Raw genomic sequence first — 27650 nt, 5'->3', positions numbered from 1 at the left:
GTTCAGGCCTGGCCCAATCTGATTTTAAATCCAAGTTTTAGTCCAAGGCCAATTCAGGCTTAATCCAATAGAGTTTGGGTTGGGATTAGGTCAAGTCTTGGTAAGTGGTTGGATTTGAAATAATTCATGAATATATTTTGTACATCCATCTTCACCTTTTATAGGGTTTTATGACTCAATCTAGGAGTAGAATGGATTGAATATATGTATTAATTTCATTGATAGAAGTACACATATACATCCATGATTGTGTGTATGTATATTAGACTTTTTTTTTTTATATTAATGAAATGTATATATGTATCATGTATGTATTTGCTAGGATAGGTTCGGGCTGGACAAAGCTCAAGTTGGACTTAGGCTATTTGATGCCTTAGCCAAGCCCAACCCAAGTTCAAGTGAGACCTGAGTTTTTTCTTTTTGGCCCAATTCCAGTGTAAAGCCCCAAAACTCAGGCCCAACCCTTGGAAAAGCTCGGCTTGGATAAAATGAGGTGGACCCACCCAATGATCTCTCATAAATTGTATACAATAGAATGCAATTTGTGAAGTTTTACCTATATGAAAGATTTGAAGATATTATCTTTAGAATGTTATTTAATTCATTCAATAGAATAGAATAAAAAAAAAGATTTTTAAATAAATTCGTTTTCAATATATAATAGAGTATCGATCAATAACCATAAGATGAGACATCAGTAATTTGGTTGGAGAGATACAAGGTCGGCAAAACAATTTTCATCTGTGAAACTATCTCTACTTATACCTAGATACTGAAGAGTCTCTTTATGCAATCATAAATTTAAATGAAATAACTATTTACTATCTAACTGTTTCAACAGAACTAGTGTAAATAGTATCCATTGATCATAAAAGTTAAATCAAGTTATCGTTTATCATATATATGGTTAATATTTATACACGTGTATATAGCACATCCTCTTACACTAATACCAATAAAATCCAATTAGTCTTTATATGCATACCACATGGGTGTGAACAGCTCTAAAATATCACAAATGAATACAAAATTAGATAAATAAAATATCACAAAAATAGATAGATAAACTATGGAAACACTTAGTTTAATATGCTCTTAATTCTCATACTCCAATCAATAAATCAGTGAAATTTCTTGGGAACTTTCTGCTTCTTTCTTATTTTCTGACAAACCAAACAGATTGTCAAATGCGATCAACAAAGTAAAACTCACAAGAAGTTGGACACTTGTCATCGTGGGTCGGCTGGAGAGGCCCAAATTAATTGGACCAGACTGGGCTTTCGGATATAAGGTCCCATGGGCCACGTCTAATGTGTTCAGTCCGCTTAAGGGTGCCTTGATTGGATTTGGTCCAATCTGATCCAGTCCAATGTGAGTCCATTATAAATGGACTAGGTCAAATCCAATCCAATGAATATTTTGAACTATTTTAGACTGGTCCAATTTAATATTTGGACCATTCAAATTTGTTTTAATTTAGATTAATTCTAATCCAAACCTAGTCTATTGACACCTATATTTTTATCTTCTATCAATGGACCGGATATTGGCTCAATCCAACTCAATGCAATATAAATTTATTATGAATGGATCAGGTCCAATCCAATCCAACTTTGGACCATTAAATTTGAACAGGTCCAATTCAATATGTCTTATTGGTCTGTCTAATCCGTCCAAATTAATTTTGATTTGAACAGGGACTAATCCAAACTGATCATTGACACCCCTAAATCCGCTGCAAAGATATTTTGTGAGAAAGAAAACAAAGGCAAAGTCTCAGCAAAAGGAACAAACCAAGAAATCAACCAAATTGGTTTTTTACATTGCCGACATGTCTCCCACTGATGGTGTATCACAGCTAGTGTTTGTAGTTTTCTTTTTTCAATCAAGTGTTTGTAATTTTCTAGCTTTATGTGGGGAGTGGGAAAGATTTATCATGAATTATTTGTGATGATGTACAAAATCAATAGAACTTTAGCTGTGTCATGCTTCAGATTGCGATATACTTCAGACTGGATCGAATTTGCAACAGAATTAAATGAATTATTTTAAAATGCAAAATGATTAGGGCTGTAAATGAATCAGGATTTAGTAAAGGCCTAAAAGAGTATATCCAATCTGATCCGATAAGAAATTTAATTGATCCAAATCCGATAAAAATTCGTCAGGTTTTCAAAGAGTATAATTCTAATTTGAATTCAAATATTTTATTGGATATTTGATTTTAATATAATAAAAAAAATTGATGATGGTATAATATAAATAATGTTATATATAATATTTCATAACTACTGGATCGGATTTTGGTGGATCAGATCGGGGTATATCCAAAATTGATCCGTTAATTAAATGAATTTATTGATGAAAAGCACTTAACTGACGCTGGGACTACGCCAACAAACACTTCTTTTATGCTTTGATAACTTAAGTGCTTTTTTGAAAAAAATGCTTATGGCGATTCTAGCCCGTCTTTGGCCCATTTGAAATAAGCGCCTTTTCACCAATCACTCCCAAACGACGCGTAGGACTTCACTGTGTCTCCTTCATTTGCTCGGACAACAGCACAACACAAGCAGGGAGAGGATGAAAATCGCCGATGAGGTCTTCGCCATTGGGGAATTCCATTGGCAAGAATCATGCCAAAACCTCCTGCTTTTTCCACAACCAAATTGCAGATTCGCCATTCGAGACTTCATTGGCAGGAACCGGCCTCTCGCCTTGAACTCGTGTCTACCTGCAGTAGTCGAACTGTGGCAGGCTCCATCTTTTTCCATCGTTACTTTTGTAGAGCTTTGGCGGTGTTTTCGGACAAGGGTATTAGTGCATTACAGCTCCTAGAACCAATCGTCCCGCAGTAGCCTAGAGAAGCAAATAGCAGGTCCATCCAATTCCGAATTTGAGGTTCACGTGTAGGTGCTACACTGCTACTGTGCTAGAATAGTGCTATATTTAGGCACCAATTTTTGGGACAAGGGCTGGACGCCTTGTGGCTATGCTCTCCAGCATGCACTGGTAAAATAGTTGTTTTCTTGTTCTGTACAACTCATAAGCATATTGGGTGGAAATCCTGAGATTTGTATTCTGTTGCTCTTGAAGTTCAAGGGAGTAATGCAATAAGAATTTTTTTGGGCATACTGCAATAAGAAATTTTGCAATTTCATGGAAGTGATTTGTTAACTACTCATGGGTTCTGTAATTGTGAACATCTTGGCATATACATGGGACTATTGATACCTAGTTTAAGGTTCTGGCTATATTTGAGGTATTTTTCTCCTGCTACAGCATCATTGTATAAAAAAAGTTTTGATTTGTAAAGGTTGTTACCATGTTTTTCTCCATATAGGATAATTCTGTCATTATGACTCTTATTTTGATGATATAAGGTAGTTAAATTAAGGTAAAGATTCAGATGTGTCCTCTTACTGCATTAATGTGTTAGAAGTTTTGAAAGTGACTTTTTAACAACTCATGGATTCTGTAACTCTGACCTTGTGTAATATACATTGGACCATTTGATATCTAGTCTAATGTTCTGGTCATATTTGAATCTTTCTATTTGTCGTTGATGTATAAGAAATTTTGCTTTGTATAGGTTGTTGCCATGTTTTTTTCTCCCTAATAGTATAAGTATATCATTTGGATACCATGTCTCTGTTTTCAGATCTACTGCTGAATTGACACCTATTGCATCTTTTGTATTTTAGTTATTTCCTTTGATCTTTCTAAGTTGAGAAATTTCTAGTCGGTTTGGATAATCATATACCTAAATTCGTCTGCTTTATATCATCAAAGTAAGAGGTCCACCTTGACCTTTGTCAGACTTGATTATTCATTATGTCTGAAAATCTGTTGTTGTAAAATCTGGGATTTTGTTTTCCAGATTAGAATTGGCATAGTGCTGGTTTTTCTTTCTTCAGATTATTTCTCTAGCACATGCAAAAAGGTTTACAAAGTTCAGGGAGAGGAAATTGAGAAAGATGTGGTACCTTTCAATACCTTAACCTCTTTCTTTTCCCCCCTTTTTAAACTTTTGGTATGTTTTGTAAGAATCCCAAAAAACCCAGTATTAAGTTTTAAATAATTCATTACGTTTTGTTTTCTTTTGTTTCAAGGTAAGAACGGATAGGTCTATGTCCTTCTATGATGGAGATGATAATACAAATGTGGCACTTTTACACGATATACTTCTACCATGCTCATTTTTCAACTTCAATATTGGTTATTGTCAGCCAACTACTTAGTCATAGTGGTATTTACTTGTCAGAATATCTTGTTGGCTTTTTAAGCTTACATGGTAGACCTTGTTGGTGCTTCTAAATTCTCCTCTTTTGCTGTAAGTAATGTTGCACTTATCAACTATTTGACTATGCTTATTATAGCCAACCTTGATTGAAAATTATGTGGTGTACGTATGAGAATGGGAATGTCAACAGGTCAGGTATGACATGAGTTTTGCTCAACGTGAACTCAACCTGAAGTAGCCCAAAAACGAACCCAATCTGTTCTGACTAATTGAAGAGGGGGCATTGAACCCAACCCAGCCTATCGCATATATAGTACACTTATACTCAACCCGGCCTATATGTACAAATATTTTGTATGATCCAATGCCAAACACTTGGGCTTACTGTTGGTCCACTGTCTACCACAAGGTCCACAACCTGAAACCTGGTTAAGGTTGATCTGACTCTCACCTGATAGGGTCAGGTCACTACTCAACCTATTGACATCCCCAGTCTTGCTGATTGATGCAGGAGATGAAGAGTCAAAATTGGAATTTTGTGAATTTTTATGTATTTCTGTATTTTTGGACACTGGGGATATCTTTGTCATTTTACAGTTTCTCTGTAGGGTCCAATAATAGGGTTTGATTGTCTATTTATAGTTTGTTTATGTTTAAAATTTCAGAGTCGTTGCATAAGTAGGATTAGAGTTATTGAGTCTTCTTTTGAATTGAAATAGGTTATGACAACTTAGTTTGAGTCCTACTAGGATTATTGAATCTTAACAGTTTGAATCCTAGGACTATTATGAGTCTAACAGTTTGACTTCTACGATTATTATCAGTTTAGAGTCTATAAATATGTATGGACGTTTTACACAAAGAGCAATTAAGTTTGTTGAGTTTTCTTCAGCTTATGCTAATTATGGTGAGTGATTCCCATACTCTAGAGTGATTCTAGGCACCCCGTGAGTGATTCTGGGTATTTTCTCTCTTCTTTCTCTCCCTATTTTCTTTCTTGTTCCTTCAAGAAGCCATTACAGCCATCAACAATTATAAATTTCTGATTAAAGAAGATCATTCAATACTCTGTAAGGACTAGAATTGAGCTGGTCCTACATCACTTACTCATGGTGATATGTTCTGGACTTATACATTTCACCTCCCCCGCCCCCCAAATGAACTGGGGATGATTTGCTGATTGGTCCAACTATAGGTTGAAAACATTGCTACATATTTCTGTTATAAGTATGTCTTGTTCTTGAATGTTAAAGGAAGTTCATGAAGGCTTATATTATTTCCTAGGATTCTGTATTCTGAACCTTCTTCTATTGTCCACTCTTGAAGATTGCATAGTTTGGAAAACTATGCTGATTTTATCAAATGCAATAAAAGTTTCAGTTATTCTATATATATTCTGACCATTCTCTTCTATTTACTTAGTTGAGGATAAACTATTCTGTTCTCTCACCTGTTTTGTAGAGTATGAGTGGCCTCTTGTCTCAGATATTATTATATAATGAAGGATGAATCAGAATCGTTTTAGTGATTTGTTGCACTGGTGGAACATTTTGGTCCCAATTTTAATTGTGTCCAAGATGGCACGCATTCCTAACTTTTTGCGTTGTTAAAGGTCTGTAATAATTGTGGACGAATAATCTTTCTGTAAACAACTATTTTTATGCTTATATTTTATTTAGGTGACACTATGCTTCCTTATATGGTTTCTTGTTTACTTGGACATATGCTATAATTTCTTTATAGATATCATTTAAACTAAAGCTTTCAGTGATGGTAGTTTTTCTGGCTAGGTCGAGCTCAATTTTGTAGTTTGAGAGCTAAGGTTGGCCTTAGGTCAATTTTGCATAAAAGAGTCTAAACTGAACCAGGGTGGGCTAAATCTGTTTGGATCAAGCTTACTGGGTGTTATTCTATAGTATTTTGTACAATTAATATATGTACCATAGAAGGTGCCAGCTGGTGCATTTGGTAAAGTTGGTAGGTGTAGTTTCTACTGGCTTGGGATTGAAACCTGTCCTCACTCTATCCACCCCCACTTCCAGGTCGAAAAAATAAGATACTAAGTTTAAAGGTTATTTCTCTCATTTTCCTTTTCTATTTTCTTCTTTTAATGATGTGGGCCTTGGATGTTGAGTTTTATGGGCTTAGAGTTCTTAGGTCCTTTGGGTCTGAATGCGACCCAATGTTACAAGTTGACTTGAGTAAGGCTGACATGAGTGCAGTTGATGCTTATACTTTAGGTTCATCTTGAGCCTATGTGGATCCTGATTCCAACTCAAAAGTTTAGCATATGGAGCTAAACTGTAGCCTTAATATGTTATTGTCAATTGCATTTATGTTCTAACCTGGAATTCATCATTCAGTTTGTTGTCAGTTTCTGTAAGTAGAAACATTCGTGTTTTCCTTGGTATACTGTATTCCATTTTTTCATTAGAGATTATTGCTTCAAATTCCTTTGTTCAAGGGAAATAAGAATTGCTTATTGATTAGAGTATTCTTAAGACGGAATCTTAGACAAATCACCTTGGATCTAGAATTTCAAGTATATAAATAAATAAAAAATAGGACCAGTATTTAGATGCACATACTGCAAAGATACTGGCTAGGGAAACAGGGCAAAAACAAGGATGCTGAGAAGGAAGTATTTAGGAGCTGGAGAAAAAGAGAGAAAAGGAGGTGTCATTGCTTGGTATAATAGTAAAATCTCAGGCTGATAGGATTGCAAGTCGAGTACCCAACTTGAAGAATTTACAAGGCTGGGCCCACTAAAATTTAGGGAAATGCTCAACCCAAGCCCACCCAAGTTGCAGCCCTACAGGCTGAAGCATGAGAACATGGGTTTGAGTCTGAGAATGGCCACTTTGTGCAAAAAATTCCAAAGGTTTGATCTGTATCGAGTCCACCCCTTCCAAGACTCTGGATAGCTGGTAACAACATTTGGAAATGATCTTCTTTAGAAAAAGAGAGGAGGAAGAAACAATGGATGACCCATTTGATTATGATGATGATGATGTAGATGATGCCAAAAGTCATGGAAGCAGACAAGGGAAGAGATAATGATGATAATGTACATGATGAGCTGTAGTGTGAGAGGCAAGAGCTTGAAGAATCTGGAAACGGTTACAGAGATGAGTTTGGGTGGTTAGGCACTCAGAGTTGCCTTCTTTTTCTTTCATTCTTTGCTGTAGGAATCTTTCATAGGGAAAAAAGACCACACACAAAAGAAAGAAAAAGAAAAAAACAATTGATGAATCAATTGATACCTATTCACAGTACAGTATTGTATACAGGTCCCATTTATAAAAAAGAGAAAGAAAAAAAGAAATATAGAGAATTTGAGTTTGGGTGCCCACTACAGCGGATTGACAATGATTTGGTTTCATTTACTTAATCTCTTGGTTCTTGTAGCCTAAGCTTTACTATATTTCATGGGACATTTTTGGTATAATTAGCTATACACAAGTTTGTCTCTTGGGAAGAACATGTTATTGTTAGGCTCCATGTATCCTTTTATTCTTAATGAGATTGTGTTCTATGATTGTTGCAGCTGGTGGAGTAGCTATATATCCCATTGTACATTTATTCGAAACAATGATTTCTTGAATTGCTTTTGTTTTCATTGGATTCTTACAATTGAAAAGGCAAGTAAGGTTATATACATCAATTTAGAATTTCTGGTGGGTTATTTTCATTGGCAGTTGGGCTATGAGCTGTTTCATATTCATTGGGACAAAGTCATTATTAGGCCTTTATTATTCTCAGATGTTTTTATATAGTCGGTTGTTATGTAAGGTTTTTACTTTCCTTTCAAGTGGACAACTTTTTAATATTGCTCTAGTATTTTTCTGTTGGTTTTACTATTGCTATAGTTTTATATGGTAAAGAGGGAAAAGAGCTCAATATCATTCTGACATTGCAATTAGAGGAAATCTGCAGAGTTTATCTGTTAAGAAAGGTTATAGAATTCAAGTCTGTTATTGTGGGCATTTTCCAAGAGCCTCTATCTAGTTTGAATATTTAGAATGAAGGCAGGTGGTTCTATATGAGGTCTTTTAAGGAATTTGGCTTATTGTCAGGGAGAGTGTATCCTGCTCTTGCAAGCATCCTATTCTTGCAGGTTGGAGTTGGATGTGTAAAAGATCATTGTTACATTTATACCACCCGGTTTTCTACTTAAGCTTGGTCTTCACAAGATTATGGAAAAGGGGATAATTTTACAAGTTCGCTAATTGGTTTGTTAAACTGATTGTCACTTTGTGTGATTTTAAAGTATTTTATAGTTTTGCTAGTTATTGTGTTTCTTAAATTTTAATCTACTTGATATCCATTTTGGTTTCACTATGTTTTTTCTGTATGTGTGATAGGTCAGTAACATAACCCTACAACCTTTACCCCCTTAATCCTGGCATTCTCTGATCCTAAAGAAATACTGCATAAAGATCATGCGTGATTGAATGGTCTCTGAGACTCTTGAAGTTCATCAAGGTGCTAAGTGGCCAGATTGTTCGTGATTCAACTCTCAAGGATGCAGAATTCCTGTGCATGTGTTCAGACGAGAAAGGTTCAGTTGGAATTCTTCTACCTGGGAATCCGCCACCATCATTGCCCATACTGGTTCACTGTATCATCAACAAGATGAATGAAGAGAATCCTATCCTCTGGAGGTTCACAGTTTGTTATATAGAAATTACCAAAAGAACAAATGTACAAAACACAGGATAATTGATAATTTCTAAAGGAATCTTTTTTATGGTTCAGCATTTATTCTGTAATTCCTCTATCTACTGCCGACTATCTGATTCTTGGAGCCTTTGTTAGATGACTTATGATAAGGATTCAGAAATCTTCTCATGGGTTCAGAAATCTTTCCCTGTAGCCATCATATCCGCCCTAGGCCATGATATGTTGTGCATAGTCTTCAGGTCCTCCTCGAGAGAAAAGTGCAGTAGTAGATGCTGCCCATATGATAATAGCTCTTGAACTTGGACAGGCGTAAAACATGGTTAGAATCGATCTTTCTTCCTACTTCCTGTAATAAACTTTTTCATCAACGCTTGAGCTTCATTGTTTTCAGATATAACAAAAGTTAGTGATGGTTTTGAGAAGAACAGGGTGGGAATCATGGGACATTGGCCGGTCGTCACTCGTCATACGTACATGATCAGGTTATGTGCGGACAACAGGGTCGGTATCATTAAGTGTGTGGTCGCCATAAATTAGTGCCCTGGCATGTCTGCTTCATGGTTGCACGTACACAGTATCTGTCGTCTAAAGTTTGAATGTATACTTTGACAGAATCCAGAGTCATTGATCTTGTTTACACAGATGATGGATCCTAGTTGCTTCCATTATAGAAACAAAAACAACACTTCCATTGAAAGTGAAGCCACGAAGGTACATTTAACATAATAACTATGTTCATAGATGATTACAATTAGCCTGAAAAGAGTGGAGTGGATGATAACAGTTGCAATAGAAGTAGATTATTACGAGAGCTACATCACTGAACAAGCTGACTATGGTAGGACTGGGTACATTTCCTCCGTAAAGTAGAAATGAAATTCGGTCCAAGATGACTCAGAGCTACATCCAAATGAATCGAACAAAACAACAGAGTCCAGTGGCGGCAGGAAAGCGTCCTCGAAGAATGTACCTTGGTCCGCTGAGAGATGATGAGATTCTACGTCGTGATTGCCACTCTTGGTGTCATTGGGGACAGTTGTTGGATTTTTACCACCTTCGTCGTCAGATTTCTTTGTAGTACTGTGAGTAGTTCCGCTGCAAATGGGTCGATCATTGGTTGAATGAGAGAGCAGTCTCCTCTCTGAGTTGGATTGATCCACTCTTTTGCATTGCGGATACCTCTTGATGAGATGGGTGTTCCAGTAATTCTTTATTTCATTGTCAGTTCGACCAGGGAGCCTACCTGCAATCAGTGACCACCTTCACCCCCCAAAAAGACAGATTATTGTTTAAGTCATGAGAGATAGACTGCTTCATGAATGAATTATATTCCTGTTTGGAAATTCCAGCCCAACTGGCTGGAACTTCACTCCCCCAAGAGAAACGACATAAGAAAGAAGCACTGACCGATTGCCCAGAAGCTTATGCATTCGGATGATAAGGTCCTCTTCCTCCTCTGACATCCCTCCGCGTTTGAGATTCGGTCTGAGGTAGTTTTTCCATCTCAGTCTGCAGCTCTTCCCTTCCCTCATCAAGCCTGCGCAAGAGAAAGTAGAAGCAGAAAGAAGATAGCTAATTTGTATTGAGTTCACTTGCAAACAGGCCTACACATGCATATTAATTAATCAACTGTAAAACAGAAAGAGAATGACCTGATCTCTTGGAAACAATCGCCCACTTCCCCTCTCCATGGGTCTCTATGTATCTCGTAAGGAGCAAATCTTCTTCTGGATTCCATGGACCTTTCTTAAGCACTTGCTTAGTTCCTTCTCGTTCCATCTCTCTCTCTCTCTCTCTCTCTCTCTCTCTCTCTCTCTCTCTCTCTATTTGTGTTTGTAAAGGAGTGAATATATGAAGGTAGTTTTTCCTGAGACGAGTCTTCATCACTCGTGCATGGAATGGCCTATTAGAGAAAGAGATGTTAAATGATTGGAGTGAGGGTCCTACATTGCTTTCGCTTTAGCTTTTCTCTCTCCCTTAGAAAGCAAATCCACTGTTGGATCCAAATGTGGGGTAGGAAAGCTTTTACAGTAGTACTTCATGGTGACTGACTATGGTCTATGGTAGTATGATTTTGAGACAGACGATTTAAACAAGTAAATTGAAGGAGCACTTCTATGGTTCACAGTTAAAAATAGTATCCCTACAGGAGTTTATGATTGTAGCTGCTACACAACTGTATGCATTGCAGAGTACTGAGTTCATCAGATGCTGCTTTCTCACCAGATTCTCAGTTTTGTGTGGTCTCTGGGTCTGGGGTTGCAATCTGGCTCCAGATACGTCACATAGACCAAGGTTGTGGCCGAAATTTCTGGGTAATGTCTCCTGTATCATCATCTAACTCCTCTTTCCTTATTTTTCCTCAATAATGGTGTCCTTAGTGGAATTGTGGGTACAAAGGGACAAGTGACAAAGAGTAGTGCTTTCATGCATAGCTAAGCCTAAGCCTAAGCAACCCCTAATCTATCCTTATCCTCTCAAGTAATTCTTATTCCTGGGTTGGTATAAACCATCACTTGAACTAGGCCTTCGGATTCAAAGGAGAGGTTTCCTCTTGCTAATTCTTCATTTCTTCTTCCTCTATTCCTTGTATTCAGAGACGATGATTCCATATCTTCTTTCAATATAAAGTTATTCAGATAAATACTCTCCAAGCCCAACATCTCTCTTAGAAATGTAAATTGGCCATGTGTCCTTTGTTCAATTACTTAAGGTCTTAAGCTCTAATTTCAGCCACCATCGTGGAATATATAGCTGCTCCAGTTTCAAAGTTTTAATTTACACGCTTCTCTTTTTTGTCATGTAGTTGGGGGCTCCTGTACAGAAACTTGCCACATGCATAGAGAATTGTAGGGCAAACACATAGCTATCTTTTAGACTAACAGAAAAGCTGAGAACCTCCCATCTCCTAGCAAAACTGGTTTAAGTCCAAAATGCTCTGTTTGATATGGCATACATGTGGGCCTCTCTTGGGTTTACCACAAAAAGCTGATCACTTCCACTCCCCGACAAACATACTTAATACCCAAACGTTATCTTTTCTCTTCGGCTCCTGTTGTAATGTGAAATGTCAATAAGTAATCTTCATCAAAGTTTAAATAAAACGTCAGTGCCGGTGGAGATATCAATCATCAAATATAGAAAATATGTCCAGGATATTATATAAAAATATTGTAAAAATTATTGACATTGTGAAACATAGAATAATATTTTATGAAATGATAAAAGACACATAGCTCAACCCTTTAATATCATTATTTTGTTCCAGACCATCAAAGAAACTATGTTTAATAGACAAAATAATGCATTGTGAGGTTGTCTCATTAACTTTAAGAGCCCAAGCTAGATAATAGAGTGAGTTAAAGTAAAATTTAAATTCATAGAAAGTACAAATGATTATAATTTATTGAATTAATTAATCTCTATCACTCAAATTGTTGGATTCACGTATGAGTAATGTATGGAATGAATATCCCACATTGGAAAGAAATAATGAAAGGTATAAGAGATTTATATACACAGGTTGACCCACAATATAATGGCTTAAGTTTTAATGCATGTGATGACTCTTCTAAATGTACAACACAAATAATGCGCCAAATCAACCTAGTCTCCTTAACGTATTTCAAAATTAAGTTGATGCATCATTTGGATGTTCTAATGATAGATTTTATGTTTTTTTTTTTTTTTTTGTTTGGATATACCATTTATAGTAACTTATTTTTTTTAGAAAAGTTCATGCATAAATTGAATAGTTGAGTCAATTGAAATTGATGGAGTGCAATCCGGTCAGTCTTAGCTATCAACGATTTTGCCTCTGAGCTGGAGCGACGGGGAGTCTGAAACAGGAAAGATGAGGGAACTCCGGGGGGAATCCGGTGAGATAACTCCAAAGTTCAAGTTAGTAATCTCTCAAAGGCAAAGTATAGACCAGATGGCGCAAAGTTCACATACCTTGTTTGTTGGGGGTAGGGGGCCTTTTATAATCACTTCGCGCACTCGCTCTGAGGCCCTTGTCAGGTCGGGTATGATTACCCTTGCATCTGTCAATTCGGGCGTCGTCCTTTCTACTGGGATAGAATCGTCACTGCCTTTTGTCAGAACCGTCTCTCTAACTGGAGATGGTGCTGTCAGGAGGCGGTGGTAGGTGACCGTTTGGAGTGCGGCCGTCAAGCGTCAGATCCTAAGTCAGTCAGGCACGCCGCCCTTGGGTACGAACTTCCTTGGTGTTAGGCATAGTGCGGTTTATTTGGTTTTGGTGCCCTGAGGGCAATGTGGAGTGGTGAGCGAGGCGAAGTCTTGAGTTCGGAGGTATGTATAGGGCAGGTCAGTTCGGTGAGGTGTATCCCAAACTATTGCACGACAGGCCAGTTCGGCGAGGTGTATCCCGAGCTGTTACAAGGCAGGCCAGTTCGGTGAGGTGTATCCCGAACTGTTATAAGGCAGGCCAGTTCGGCGAAGTATGTCCCGAACTGTTACAAGGCAGGCCAATTCGGCGAAGTATATCCCGAACTGTTGCATGCATGCCAGTTCGGATTACTTTCTGGTTTGGGGCCAAGGGTGAGTTTGGGCCCCTAGTAGGGAGTTCTGACCGCTGGTTTCTCCCCTTGGTGCTCGCGCCTTAGGCTTGCTTTTGTGCCGAGCTGTTGCCTTTGCCATGTGTCGCATAGCTGTGAGGTTGGGCCAAATCTTCCATCATCAGAAATCTTAGTATATCCTAGTCAATTTGGATAAGCCGACCCCAAATTGATCCAAATCCTACATCACTTGCATGGATCATTCGGTGATTTGGTACATTAGTTATGTGACCTGAATTTGGTACATCAATTTAAGGAAAATATTATTTGACCAATATTAAGACAACATAAAGACCATATATTTAGTTCCATTTCCATGGCTTACATTAGTTGAAATATTTGCACATCATTTGGATCTGTAAGATTTGCTGGCTTTGAGGCTCCACTTAAATGGTTTATATCTTTGCTTAGAAAATCATGATTGAAAATATTTTTTAATAAAAAAATAAAATCATCATACAAATGAAGAAAAATGGCATTTTTATGGTTTTTAAAATATCTGACAAGCATGGTTCATAGTATTAACATGCATGCGATTCAAAGGGGTGATACTCATGGTTACAAATTGTTTCAGGTTTCAAGATTTGATTCAGGCCATCTCGTGAACATGTATTAACGATTAAAAATGGCCCTCCCTCCTAAATCGTAATATTTGGTGTTTTGGTGGGTTCATAAATTGATACATATTGTATGATAAATATGTTGTGATATTTTTGACCATATGCTTAGTTGGGAAGGAGTACAAATATAGGTATGTAGAATGCAAAATCTTGTATTTTGTATTAATTTGTATGTATTTAAATTGTATATATTTGCATTTATACTCAGTTTGAAAGGAGTACAATACAAATATGTACAATGCAAATGTATAAAAATAATACAAAATACATGGATTTATGCTCTATATATTTGTATTTGTACTCCTTCAAAACTGAGGTTAGTGACAATGCATGCATATAGACATATTTTGTCCATTTTTCTTTTATGGAATGTCAATGGAGTGAATTATGTAATAAAGGGTGAAAGACCAGGAAAGAATCAAACACAAATTAAAATAGTTTGAGGAGTTAAGTGATAGACCCCTAGAGCCTTGTTCTTCTTCTTATTGTTTCCTTTAAAGTTCTCCAACATTTGGATGTCCCTCTTTCATGTATTTAGTATAAAAAGCAAACATTTTAGGAAAAATTCCCGATCAGTATCCTGTACTTTGGCTCGAATGATAAATTGGTCTCCGAACTTTAATATGCGACAATCCAGTACCCAAACTTTTAAAATGTGAAATTCCAATACTCGAATTTTCAAAATGTGACATTCCAGTTCTTGAACTTTCAAAATGTGACAATCTAGTACCTGTCGTTAACCGGTCCGTTAATCAGCCATTAAGTGGCATTTGAAAAGTAAAAAATGTCATTCAAATGTCATCTAATTCTCTTTATCAACCATCCTAGCCTCTTCTATTCAAAAAAGTTGATGACTGTTTGTTTAGAAGAATCTAGAATTTGGGACTGTTCATTTTATTGTCAATGTTTGGATGGTTGATAAAGAGAATTAAATGACATTCTTAGGACATTTTTGACTTTTCAAATGCCACTTAATGGCTGATTAATAGACCGATTAATGACATGTATTGGATTGTCACATTTTAAAAGTTTGGATACTAAATTGTTGCATTTTAAAGTTTGGGGGCCAAATTTTCACTCTAGCCAAAATACAGGGTACTGATAAGGAATTTTCTCAATATTTTGTAGCGTTGGGATTTGGGAAGAAGATTTTCTTTTTTCTTGGAATCAATCAAGACTAACTGAGACCTGTATTTTGTCCTCCAACGATTAGTCTTGATTATTTATTTATTTATTTTTGGGTAGTCTGTTTGGCTGCTTAAAAGCTTGATTAGGTGGAGAAGAATGATTATAACCCAAAGCACACATGCATTATAATTGGAAAAAACAAAAAAAAAAAGATTTTCTTGCTTTAGTTTTCCTACCTACCTTGTTTCAACTTTGAAGCTCTAACAATGACCAAAGCTGCAAAAGAAAAGCAGAGTGAGAAAAAAGTTTTGTTTGGGATGTGATGTTACATACTTATAAACTCAAAGTATTTTAAGTGTGTATTTGGAAAAGCTATGGCTTTTAAGCTAGCATGGGCTTAGGCTTTGGGTTATGATTCCTTAACTTTCCCAACACTCATTTCAAAATAATATTCCACTTTCTACAGCTTCTATGAATCTTCCCTCTCTTTTTCGTTCTTGTATCTATCAAAACCCCCATGTGCCACGCAAGGGTAGGGAGGATGGATGATAAGTGAGCTTTATTCTTGGATACTACTGTAATTCTGGTCTAGAGCCAAAGACAAAATCTTGTACCTGTGGTAATTGCTGATATCTGTCTAGTGCTCAAAAGCCTTTTGAAAAATCCCAATTTCTAATGCTCAAAAGCCTTTCGAAAAAAAAAACCCCAAGTGGAATGTCATGATTTTAAGAGAGGATATTGGACTATTTTTGTTTACAATTAAGATAGTGTTTGGTTTCTTTGACTATTTTGGTTAAGTTGTTTATCAAGAAAATGTTTTTCTTGGGCTGTGTGAGAGTTATCCATTGGTAAAACATTTTTTACTATTTGCCTTATGTGAACTCCAACGGTAAGGTGTTTTTTTACTATTTGACTTATGTAAAACCTAATGGTGTTTAATTGTCATAAGTAAAAATAAACACACTCTGAATCAATCTAAAAGCTTAAACAGTTAGATGATCAGGTCCTTGAATAGTTTTTGTTTTTTAACACACCTCACAATAAGAAGCTCATTAGGCTTGAAATATAGACAAGCACAGATTCACCCATATCTTCCACTGAAATTTAATTATTACGATGGTGGCAATGAAAATCCAATACTAGACCATTTGGTCAAACAAGCTCGGATATCATCTAAAAAATCTGAAACTATTCAACTTAAAAGCTTAAAGGTATTGAGTTCCCTTAATAGGTTTTTATTGTAAGGGAACTTGCTCAAACAAGTCATCTTAGGTTTCTTATCACTAATTGTTGCAACTTTTTTGTAGCTCCATCCAACCATGTGACCAAGACCGGAGATACTAGCTGCTTTGCTATGGGGTAAGTATAAACACTTGGAGAATCTAATGGATTGAATGCAGGAATTTAATGCTTCTAAGGCCAGTGGAAGATAATCGTTAGACTCATCTGAATGAATTCTCAGTCTCATAAAATCAAAAGGTTTATGATGGAATTTTAATTATTTTCATAGGGATCAGTTTTCCATCTCTGATACCTCCTCGAGTATAGTATCACTTGTAGTGCTAGCCATGGCTTTGAGGAAAAGTTTGAATCCTTGAATATTGAATTGAATGGAACCACTGCAACAAGGTCTGAAAAGGAGATTATAGGGAGGCTTTCTATGATTCAACTATTTCAACTTAGAATCACTTGTCATATTCAAGGAGAGGCTCAAGCCAAACAAACAAGCGAATAAAAGCAATGAGCAATCATACTTTTGATCAAGGTTTTTAAAACCGAACCGGACAATGAACTATTCAGGGTCCGGTTCCCAGGTTGAACTGTCCAATCGTTCGAACTGAACAAATAGCCCATTTTGAAAATAAAATGGCCAAAAAATTGATGTCCATATTGACGGTTTGAACAGTTTGACCGTCTGGGTTAGTTGTTCGTTGACCAAATCAACGGTTTTTGGTCAAAGGGTGGTTCTAGGGTGAAATGGAACCGGTTCTTGGTTTTTTTTTGTCTGACCATCCGGTTTTGAAAAACATTGCTTTTGATGGAGGGATCATACCATGTTGCCAATAGGGTTGTAATCGGATCAGACTGGGACTGGATGCAGCAAAATCCGCATCCAATCTGATTACTAATAGCATACATTTGAATTCGAATCCTAATGGACTCAGATCAGATTCGGATTTAATCTAACTCCACTACAAATTTTCTAAAATATCAGAAATATTAAAAATTTTATTTATTTTTTAACCTAGATATATAATAAATTAATATAAATATAACACACTAAATTTATTATATACATAAATTCACATATAATATAATATGTAGAATATATGTTTATAATTTTAAATATAATTATATAAATTTATATGTTAAAATTAACAAATATTATATTATAATCGGATTCAAATTTTAATCAAATCGGATGGGATCAAATCCAAATCCGATCCAACTATACATACATCCTCCGAATCTAAGATAATCGGATCAGGTCTTGACCATTGACAACCATAGTTGTTAATATGGCATCTAATTTATAATTCTTTCACTTTTACATGGGGAAATCAGTTAGATTTGATAACTTAGCCTTGTAAAGGGTTTAGATTATTTTGAGTGGTCGGGCACATGGAGTACCTCTCCCATGCTTAGAAGAATTCGACCAATATAATATACTTTTTCTTTTTCTTATTAATCCAAGAGATTCTCTATGTAACCATATACTTTTTCTTTTTTCTTCTTAATCCAAGAGATTCTCTATGTGGGGTTCTATATTGTACTCAATTGAGTGGATGTTTATTAGGAAAAAAAAGAAATTATATATCAGGCAATTTCTATTGAACTCATACCACATTTTTCTTTTTTTTTTTTTTTAAGATGGGTCTGCTTTTCTCCTTTATTTATTCAAGGAAAGATTGCTCCATGTCTGGAATAATGGCTTACAGTAAGAGTGTGGAATTGTGGATTATATGATCGTTATTATCGTTATCATCCATGCCTTATCCCAATTATATAGGGTCGATTACATAAATCCTATTTCATTAATAGGTTCTATTTAAAACTATATTCACTGCTAAATTATTAATGCTTAAATCATTTCTTTTTACTTCATATACTAATCTATTTTATAGAATCAAAATTCACCTCCACTTCTCTTTTCTTTTCCTTGCATTGATATCTTTTCTTTACATGCAAAGGATATTGAATTGAAACAAACCCATTGATGAGTTTTGCTCTGGAATTCAGTCCATCAGATTTTTCCTCTTGCACTTATAGACAATTAATGGTCTACCAGTTTCTCCACACTTGTCATTTTGCTTATAACTACACTCATATGATATGACAAATTATTCTTTGATGGTAGAATGGAAAGATTAGATTATATTCCTTCTTGATTGGTGCCCAGTAGACTTGTTCATGGGCCGGGCTTTTACTCTTTATAAACAGGATTTTGTTAGACTTGAGCCCAAGCCCAAGCCCGAAGGCCGACTTAACAGAAACATAGTCACCAATGCTAAGTTCACCAGAGAAAATAACAAGAAAAAGAAGGGCTGCAGCTGCTAGCCTATGTTCGTTGGAGATCGCCGAAGAAGAAAAATGATTGAGAGGGAACAAGGAATTGAGAATGAGAAGTGAGAACTGCTAGTCCATTTGTCAAAGAAGAAAACACTTGAGAAGACATGAGTAGAGAGGGAAGGGAAAAGTCAGGCTTGGATAGGGTTTTGAGAGTTTAAAACGATGACTATTCACTGCAACCGGTGCCTGTGTTCATCGCCTCGCCGGTGCCTAAGTTTGCATTTGAGATTCTGAGAGAGGAGAAGTGAAAAGAGGAAAAAGAGAGAGAGAGAGAGAGAGAGAGAGAGAGAGAGAGAGAGAGAGAGAGAGAGAGAGAGAGAGAGAGGGCTCACTGTCGGTCCATTGGAGTTCATTGGTTGCATTGGTGAGTGTTCGCCGGTTCTGTCTACCTGAGAGTGTGAGGTTGTGACTGTGAAAATTGAGAAGAGAGAACTGAGGTTCAGTGGCTAAGAATAAGAGAAAGAAATGACTGAGAAGAGAGGGGTTAGGATATTTAGGGCTAGGGTTTTTGGTTTAACCTATAGGTCGGGTTGGGCTTTTTTGACAAATCCCAAGCCCGGCCCACAACATAGTCAGGCTCGGGCTTTTAGGCCTGAGGTCAAGCCTGCGGGCTCAAATGTGTGTTCAAGCCAGTCCGGGGGCCATGCCGGCTTGTCAAGCTATTCGGCCCATGTATAGGTCTAGTGCCCAGTCAGTACACACTTTTACCAAGGTAATTCAAAAAACCTACTTGAAATAATGGTGTTTAGTGTTCTTGTCTCATCCCACTAGGCCAGCATTACTAGTTGCAGACAACCTTTAAGCATTCTTAGACATGAAGGGAAAGCGACTGAATCAGCCCCTCACAAGACTGCCCCCCACAACATACCAATCATCATCGGGAGATATTCCCAATACATGGCAGAGATGTGGTGTGGGACGTTGGGGGGGGCTGATTTGAACTCAAAGGGAAACAAGATTTTTATTTAAATTCGTTCAACTTTATTTAAAAACAAAAAAAGCATACATATGCAGTCTGATGTTGGATAAGATCAACTTTTTGTCCAACCTTTGCTTTCAGGGTTAAGATTCTTTCCGTAATGGGGACATTGGATCCTCACAATCACATAATGGTGTAGGGCCAGAAAAACAAACTTAGCATTTAGGGGTTGCGATTGGAAAAGCATTTTTTGGACCTTTGCTTCGAATGAGTAAAAAATGACTTTCTGCTCCTCTGATTATGTTGGCTTTTATTAAACATGCATCCATAGAAGAACTCTAGTTAGAGCATTGGCAATTGGGAAGCCAAAAGCTGAAAAAAACTACTTTATATATAATTGCAATAGCAAATTCTTGCTAGTTTGTTTATTATCTAACTATCATAAGGTTTGATACATGGCATGGGGTTGGAACCTGGAAATCTATAAACCGTGTCAGACCGGCAGACCCTCTGTTGGGCTTTATTATGATTTGCAGGCCTCATGTCATCTATAGAACCTCAGATTCTGCCAATTCATTAATTCCAAATCGACCAATTTGACTCGACTCAATCCAAGCTGACTATCTTTGGTCGGTTTTGGTTTAGGCATTATATTAGTTGGTTTCTGTTTGGCCGTGTGTTAATTAATCAAAATTGATTTGTTCTGGTTATAAATATATTGATATTTTATATTTTAAATTTAAATCTTTTGAACTGATTGATCAAATTGATAAAATGATTCAAATTGATAGAACTGAATTGATCAGTTTTACTAATGGTCGATCAGTTTTAGATGATCAATTCCTCAATCAAATCAAGTCGGCTCGATTGGCCAAACAACCTGCAACCGAATCAAACTGACCTATCAATACCTCTACTTTAAGACTTACGGTTCAGATAATGGAAACAGTTAGAACAGATCTTGACGTCAATGGTGAGAATTGGGATCTGCTCCTCACACAGGGTGCCTCATACTGGCCTCACATGCACATCTCACCATACATTGAGAACATCTCCCATAAATAATAACATACAAGTATGGGAGATATTCCCAATGCATGGTGGGATGTGCCTGTAAAGTCAGTATGGGGCGCCCTATATGAGAAGCAGATCCGGTCTCCAATGGTGAGGATTAAGAATCAAAAGGGCAGCTCAAAGACAAATCCTAGGCCAGGCTTGGGCTTAACCAACCAGCCCAGTCTTGAATAAAGGAATCAAGGACCCATAAACCACAACTCATGTTCTGTGACTACTCGCTGGTTTTCCTGGAAGTAGTCTATTTGATCTGGTGCATATGAGTCAAGCCAGAATAAGGTGCGACAACCCATTTAAGGTTGGGCTTGGGCTTGAGTTGGACTTAGCATTTCATACACTTTTCTTGGGGTTATGTTTAGGGCCAATCAAACAATTAAGCCAATACCAGGATCAAGGTTCAAGGTGAAGGTGCCTTCCCTTTATAATGTACTGGTAGGTGGTTGAGCTTAGGGGTGCAATTGGATTGAGACCTCAATCCTAACCCTAATCCAATCCAAATCTTCAACGGTTCAACCTAAGGACCTCAATCCTAAGTTTTCAGTTTTAGTACTTGGGTAAGGGTTAGGCTAATAATTTAAGTTATTACTCAGGTTGTCACCGGGTAAAAAAGTTAGTCAGGTCAATAATTTTGAATTCACATCTGCGCCCCAGAGCGTGCATTTAAAACGTCTCCCATATACCAATGAACGGTTTGGATGTGCTGTTGGGCACGCTCTGTGGGAGTGTCAATGTGATCTCAATAATTTTAGCTCTGTACTCACGCTTTCACTCTGCAAATAAACTGTTTAGGGGATTTTGAGTTTAGAATTTCCCAGTGGGACAGAGAGTAGGTTGATATATCTACAAAATAAATTGATGCTAGTTTTCAAGTTATCCTGTAGAAAATATAAACTAATTCAAACATTTATCCTGAAAATAAACAATCTTGTACTCTGTTTGTCTAGTCAGTGTTAAGGGTATAAGTGGAAAATTCAGTGGTGTAAGTTGGATAGGATACCTGGTTTGAATAATTTACACACCATTGAGCCCGGGCCCAGGCCCTCCGGTTCAGCCCATTGAAAATTTGCCAAATTCTCAACATAAAGGGGGATTAAAAAAAATAAATTTCAAATTGTTGATTTAAATAGAAAAAAAGGCAGTCCAATGTATAAGGTTCATCATGTCAATGTGGGGTCTGGGGAGGGACAGTATTACGTAAGACCCTCTCCAGTCTAAAATCAATTTGGACAGACAGGATGGATCAACAAAACATATTGGATTAGACTAATCCGGTCCAAAATATTTACTAGATTGGATTGGACTTGGTCCGTTTATAATATAGTTATATCAGATTGAGTTGGATTAAGCCAATATCTAATCCATTGATATAAGATAAAAATATGTATTAATAGATCAAATTTGAATTGAAACCAATCTAATTCAAAACAAATTTGAACAAATTGAATGGTTTAAGCACTGAATTGGACCGGTCCAAAATATTTATTGGATTGATTTGAAGCTAATCCATTTATAATGAATTCACATTGTACGCAGCCTTACAGAAAAGATGTTTCCAAGATTTGAACCACGATCACTATGAAACAGAATAAAGAAAAAAAAAACAAAAAAAAAAAAAAGAGAATAAAGAAAAAAAAAAGAGGGTCTCGAATTGTCACCGATGAGAGTGTCAGACAGTCAGAGGAGGCGGCCACAGGCTATTATTGGGAGAAGAAAGTTGTGGGCCGCAAAGTGACATTTATAAAATTCAAACCCAATGACTTGGAAATTGGAATTCCGTCTGTCGGGTTCATTGAAATCCAAGTGGGCTTCCTCAGCCCAAGTCCACTCCACATGTCCCTCCCGTTCTAAATTTCTGACTTCTAAATGATGCTGCCATTGAAATGTTCAAATGGCAGGGATCACTCCACCCAAACCGGAGATTTTTAGGTCTCATGTTCAGCAGATTCTACCTCTAGATATCCTTACTGGGCCATCCCCTCCTTCAGAGATCTTGACCATTTATGAAATGGGCCCCTACAGTTTGGCCTACTTGATCAATTCTGCTTTTTATGTTGGCAATTCGGCCCACTATGAATGTGGTTTATAGGGAGGGTTAGTAATAGATTAAGAGGAGGATGCAATGGATTATGGTCCAAAAATCCTTTTTCTTTCTTGGATTTGAGGGGAAGAATTGAACAATATTACTGTCGCAGGCTGGCCCGTGGAAGAGTAAAGAGTCTGTTATTTATCCATGAGATTAGGATTTTGGGATCTAGTCCAACCAATGTTTTCAATCCATCATGGACCTGTCCTGTTGGATTAGAAGTCTAGTATTGGCCAACGGGTCGATGAGGGATGGTTGAACCACTAATCTCTTCGAGCCATTCACTAGGTTATTGGGTCTTGTATCATGAATTTTATTTTCTAAAGTATTTTTTTTTATTGTAATGAGGTTATAGTTGCATTAAAAATGAAAAAAAAAAATTCTGAAAATTGTTATTTTATGGTGTTTAATTGCACTCAAGATGGTTGTGGAAAATAAACATTTTCCCCAAAACATGTTATCAATTGTAGAAAAATGAAATTCCTTCTAATTTTCCACAAATATCTTGCACCACCCAATATTTCTTTCAACCGTTCTGCCTTACTTTCCGAGTTCAGCAAAAAAAATGATAAATTATCTATTTTCCTGTTAAAATAATATTTTTAAAAAATTATTTATTTTACTCATTCTAACTGCTTCCAAATGCGACTCTGAATATCCTGCCATGAGAATTCTGCCCATGTCTATTCACAACACATTGTCTCCCGTGAATTGAGAATATTTCCTTGGGCATAATATTATGTAAGAGGATGAGATATTCTTCATGTATAACTGCGATATTATAGGATAGACATGAACAAAATTTGTGTGGGCAAGAGATTCAGACTCACCAATGCAGCCATTCAATTTCCTATTCAAGCCACTTGATCTTCTTCTTCTTCTTTGTCATTTGTGAATCTGAGTCTCAACTTACTTTTTTCCTTCAATAAATCAAAACCGACAGGAATACATGTCTCTGATGGCGAGACGAGAGTGAAAGCAACAAGCCAACGACAATGGAAGAAATTAACAGCTAAGTGATGAAACCAACTTAATCAGTGAAATTTTGTTCTCTCTCAAAGACCGTCATCACAGCTTGAATAGGTGTCACGCGCACCGGTTGCTCATTTATTTGCTGTCTTTGACTCATATATACACATTGACAACGATTAGCCAGATTAGTCGTTTTTTGAGTGAAGAGATTCATTCAACAAAGGTATAGAGTCTGGTTACTTGGTGGGTCAGGGAAGATAAAAAGGGCTCTTCTGTCTTCTCTTCTCCTCCCTTTGGTCTTTTTTTGCCTTCTTGGCTGAGGTCCTTTTTCTTTGCCTCCTTTTTAAATTTAAAATTTTGAAACCCTGTAACTTGTCATAGGAAGATGTTTTGGGAGAACATGGTTTGGGATTTAACAGATGTCGCTTCATTTATTTTTTCAATCTAGTTAAACTGTTTATAATATTGACAACATGGATCGGATCTATATGTTATTTATTTATTTATAAATATATTATGTATATTGTATTTTCATAAACTTGTTATATTATTTATTTTTTTATAAAAATATGAATACATATGATGAAAATAATTATTTTTTTGTTCTTTATTTAAATTGGTATATTTAATTTTCTTTTAATAATTTATTAATTAAAAAAACAAGTCGGATCAGATCAAATCCTAAGATCCAAGTTACCAATAAGATTCGAATTCAAATCGAGGCCTATCAGATCCAATCAGATCGGATCCAACATGAACAGTGTTGGATGAGATTCGGATATACCCTGATTCGAATCCAATCCAATCCATTTGCATCCCTAGAAGTAATTGATCCCGCACCTCAATATTTGGAGGGGCGCTGAGTAACCATCTTAGCTAATCAGCATTTTTAATTTAATGGGTCCTACATAAAGCAAATTAGGAATCTTACGCATGCCCACATTGAAACCGTTTAGTCTGATGGAGAGGATAAATACCAATCTCTTAAATCTTAGGATCCGTTTAGTTCACAGTTGTAATCGAAATCGGAATGGTCTATTCCCATAGTCTGTTTGGTTCAGATAGGAATGGGAACAGAAATTGAAAGGGAGAGAATGACTATTCCCTTAAATGGGAGAATGACATTCCACTAAAAATAAGAATAAAATTCCGATTTCACCCAACCAAACAGTTGAAATTGAAATAACCGATTCCATACCCCTGTTCCCGCAAATCAAATGGGGGTCTCAATTGTCTTACTAAAGAAACATTCTTCAATCTTCATTTTCATCGCCTATCCTGTTATGTAGTGGAGACCGGCATTGCTCTTTTAGCTTGTTATAATCTCTACCCAAATGTTATTGGTCTGATGTTTTCTCCACTGGACGGTATATCTTATAAATCATAGGCCTACAAAATTTTTGTAAAGCTTTTCATTGACAATCAGACTACTGTTTTCTTAAAATTTTTGGGTGTCGTTGCTTTCCTTCGAACAACTCGTAAGTTGGAGACTCGGAGTTTCATTCCACAGCTTGTGTTTTTTTGGGGTGTAATGCCAATGACTAGGGCTACCGACGTCAAGATCTATATACTTCTGTTCATGTCATCTTTGATGAATCATGCATCCTATTTAGTTTAATTTAAGTCTACTTTTAATACGTCTTTTGCTTCCTACCACTTGTACTATTTACACCACTAGCTACATTAGCTACACATAGCCCAAATCCAACGGCTAATGTTGCTAGCGCTCCTATAAATGGGCCAAACTCAAGTCCACTTTTCCTCCCTTTCCCTATTTTTTCTTTCAAATCAAACATAACCTAAATGAAAACTGACGGCACCACTCAATATTATAAAGATTGTTTAGTAGACAAAGGGTATAACTGGCGGGAAGTATTTTGACTGTTAAGTCTCACAATTTTCAACAAATGACCTCTTTTAAAAATAACATTAAAAATGCAATTCTCGGAAGAAGGCTAAATATCTCAACCTTCGCGATATATTAATAAAACACTGCAATTATATTTATATATGATTTAAACAAGCCCCATAGTCTTGGTTTGTCAAGTTGAATGCTTTGCTTTTTTCCGATGTGGGTTCAGTGCCTCTTATTCTTCTATATTTATTTACCACAAAAATGGTGTTCCATTGCTAGAACTCCTATATCTGGACGACATCATAATTATTGGGTCTTATTCCTAAGCTACACATTTTTTTTAATTTATTTGGCTCTACTTTTGCACTCAAAGACTTAGGCCTACTTCATTTTTTATTAAATAAAGGCAATTAGAACCTTATCTAGTCTTTTTCTTAAATGCATATAAATACATTAATGACTTAGTGAAGAAGACCTCTATGGATGGTGCCAAACCGATTCAATCTCCTATGCCATCTGGTCTAACTTTGTCGAAAGATGTTGGAGATCCATTTTCTAGATCTTCACTTACATAGAGGCACAGTAGGTGCGCTCCAATGCGGTTTGATTAGAAAGCGAGGTCCAGCTTTTCTTGTTAATAAAACCTGTTAATTCATGCAAAGTGCCTACCATTGAGAATTGGCCCTTGTTAAGCGTCCTATCCTATCTGAATCTAAAGGGGTATTCTACAACATGATGTTTTGAAAATACTTGGGCCCTTGTTAAGCGCCCTATGGCTACCATGTCATAATCATTTTGCACATTACTTTTAGGGTTTTAGGATTTAGAGTTTAGATTTTAAATTTTAAGATAAAGGGTTTAGGGTTTAAGGATTTAGAGTTTAGATTTTAAATTTTAGGCTTTAGGGTTTAAGATTTAAGATTAAATTTTAAAAATTTAGGGATTAAAGTTTAGATCTAAAAATCAGGAGGTAATATGACACATGTCCTCCAACGTGGTAGGAGCTGGTTGGTTTTGTTTTATATTTTAATGTTCTCAAATAAATCTTAAAACATTCTATTTCTTTTGGTCTTTGTATCACTTAATAACACCAGGATATCTTTTCTGACTCTAATTGGGCTGGGTTTCTTGGTCGTTGATATTGTGTTTTCATGTGCTCCGGCTTAATCTCTTAGTCATCCTAAAAATATGCAACAGTGTCCCAATTCAGTACTAAGGTCGAGTACAAGAGTCTTATTCCAATGTTCTGGAATGATAACATTAGGGCCATATGTCTCGCTCCATGAACGTACAAAATACATCGAAATTGATTATCATTTTGCACATGAACAAAAGGGTGTTGTTCATATCAAGTATATCTCCACTCATGATCAGAGCCCAGATTTCCTACTAAATTTTCTATATGTATGATTCCAATTCAGGGTGGGTAGAGAATGACTAGGAAATCCTGTGTGTCATGATCAAGTGTGGTGGTTGACGTCTTCACCAAACCACTTGGCATCCTAATCTCTCGTTTACGTTGCAAGCTGCATGCGAGTCGCCCCATGTACACCCACCAATTGAGAGGGGTGTTAGATCATGTTCCATGTAACCCATGCAGTTAATCCCATGTAAAGCAGAACCAACCCAATGAAGTTGATGATAAAGCTAAGATCTTATCTCTATATTTTATATTTCCAAAGTTTGTTCTACTCTATACCTGTAACAGTGTATCTATAAATGATAATAAAAGTGACACAAATTCAATTATTATTGAATTGTATTAAATATATTGAGTGGAGACAAATAATATTCTAAAGATGGTATTTTCCTAAGTCCTCTATAGAGGCCATTATTTATTTATTTATTATTATTATTTTTTTTTGAAAATCTCAGCATCACACTATTTTGTATCTATATGCATAACTTTCTTTCCAAAGTCGCACG

At 36.4% G+C, this 27650-nt stretch overlaps 1 protein-coding gene and 1 long non-coding RNA gene across 2 annotated transcripts; one reads left to right on the top strand and one right to left on the bottom strand.

The window, feature by feature from the left end:
• Positions 1-2521: 2521 nt before the first annotated feature.
• LOC148842983 (uncharacterized) lies at positions 2522-9011 on the top strand. Its single transcript, XR_016102808.1, has 2 exons — positions 2522-3012; positions 8608-9011. It is a non-coding gene; the product is annotated as an uncharacterized LOC148842983 (long non-coding RNA).
• A 585-nt stretch (positions 9012-9596) lies between these two features.
• On the bottom strand, positions 9597-11113 carry LOC148842982 (transcription factor MYB1-like). The gene is made up of 3 exons (XM_088956529.1): positions 10579-11113; positions 10334-10463; positions 9597-10186 (listed from the first exon to the last, which is right to left on the bottom strand). The coding sequence occupies exons 1-3, from the start codon at positions 10808-10810 to the stop codon at positions 9760-9762; spliced, it is 789 nt and encodes a 262-aa protein (XP_088812655.1). The 5' UTR covers positions 10811-11113; the 3' UTR covers positions 9597-9759.
• Positions 11114-27650: the final 16537 nt, after the last annotated feature.

Source organism: Nelumbo lutea, chromosome 8, assembly GCF_056320005.1.
Source record: "Nelumbo lutea isolate HS-2025 chromosome 8, American lotus-T2T, whole genome shotgun sequence".
NCBI lineage: Eukaryota > Viridiplantae > Streptophyta > Magnoliopsida > Proteales > Nelumbonaceae > Nelumbo > Nelumbo lutea.
Note: the sequence above shows the minus strand (reverse complement) of the source record. Positions and strands in the feature narration are given on the sequence as shown.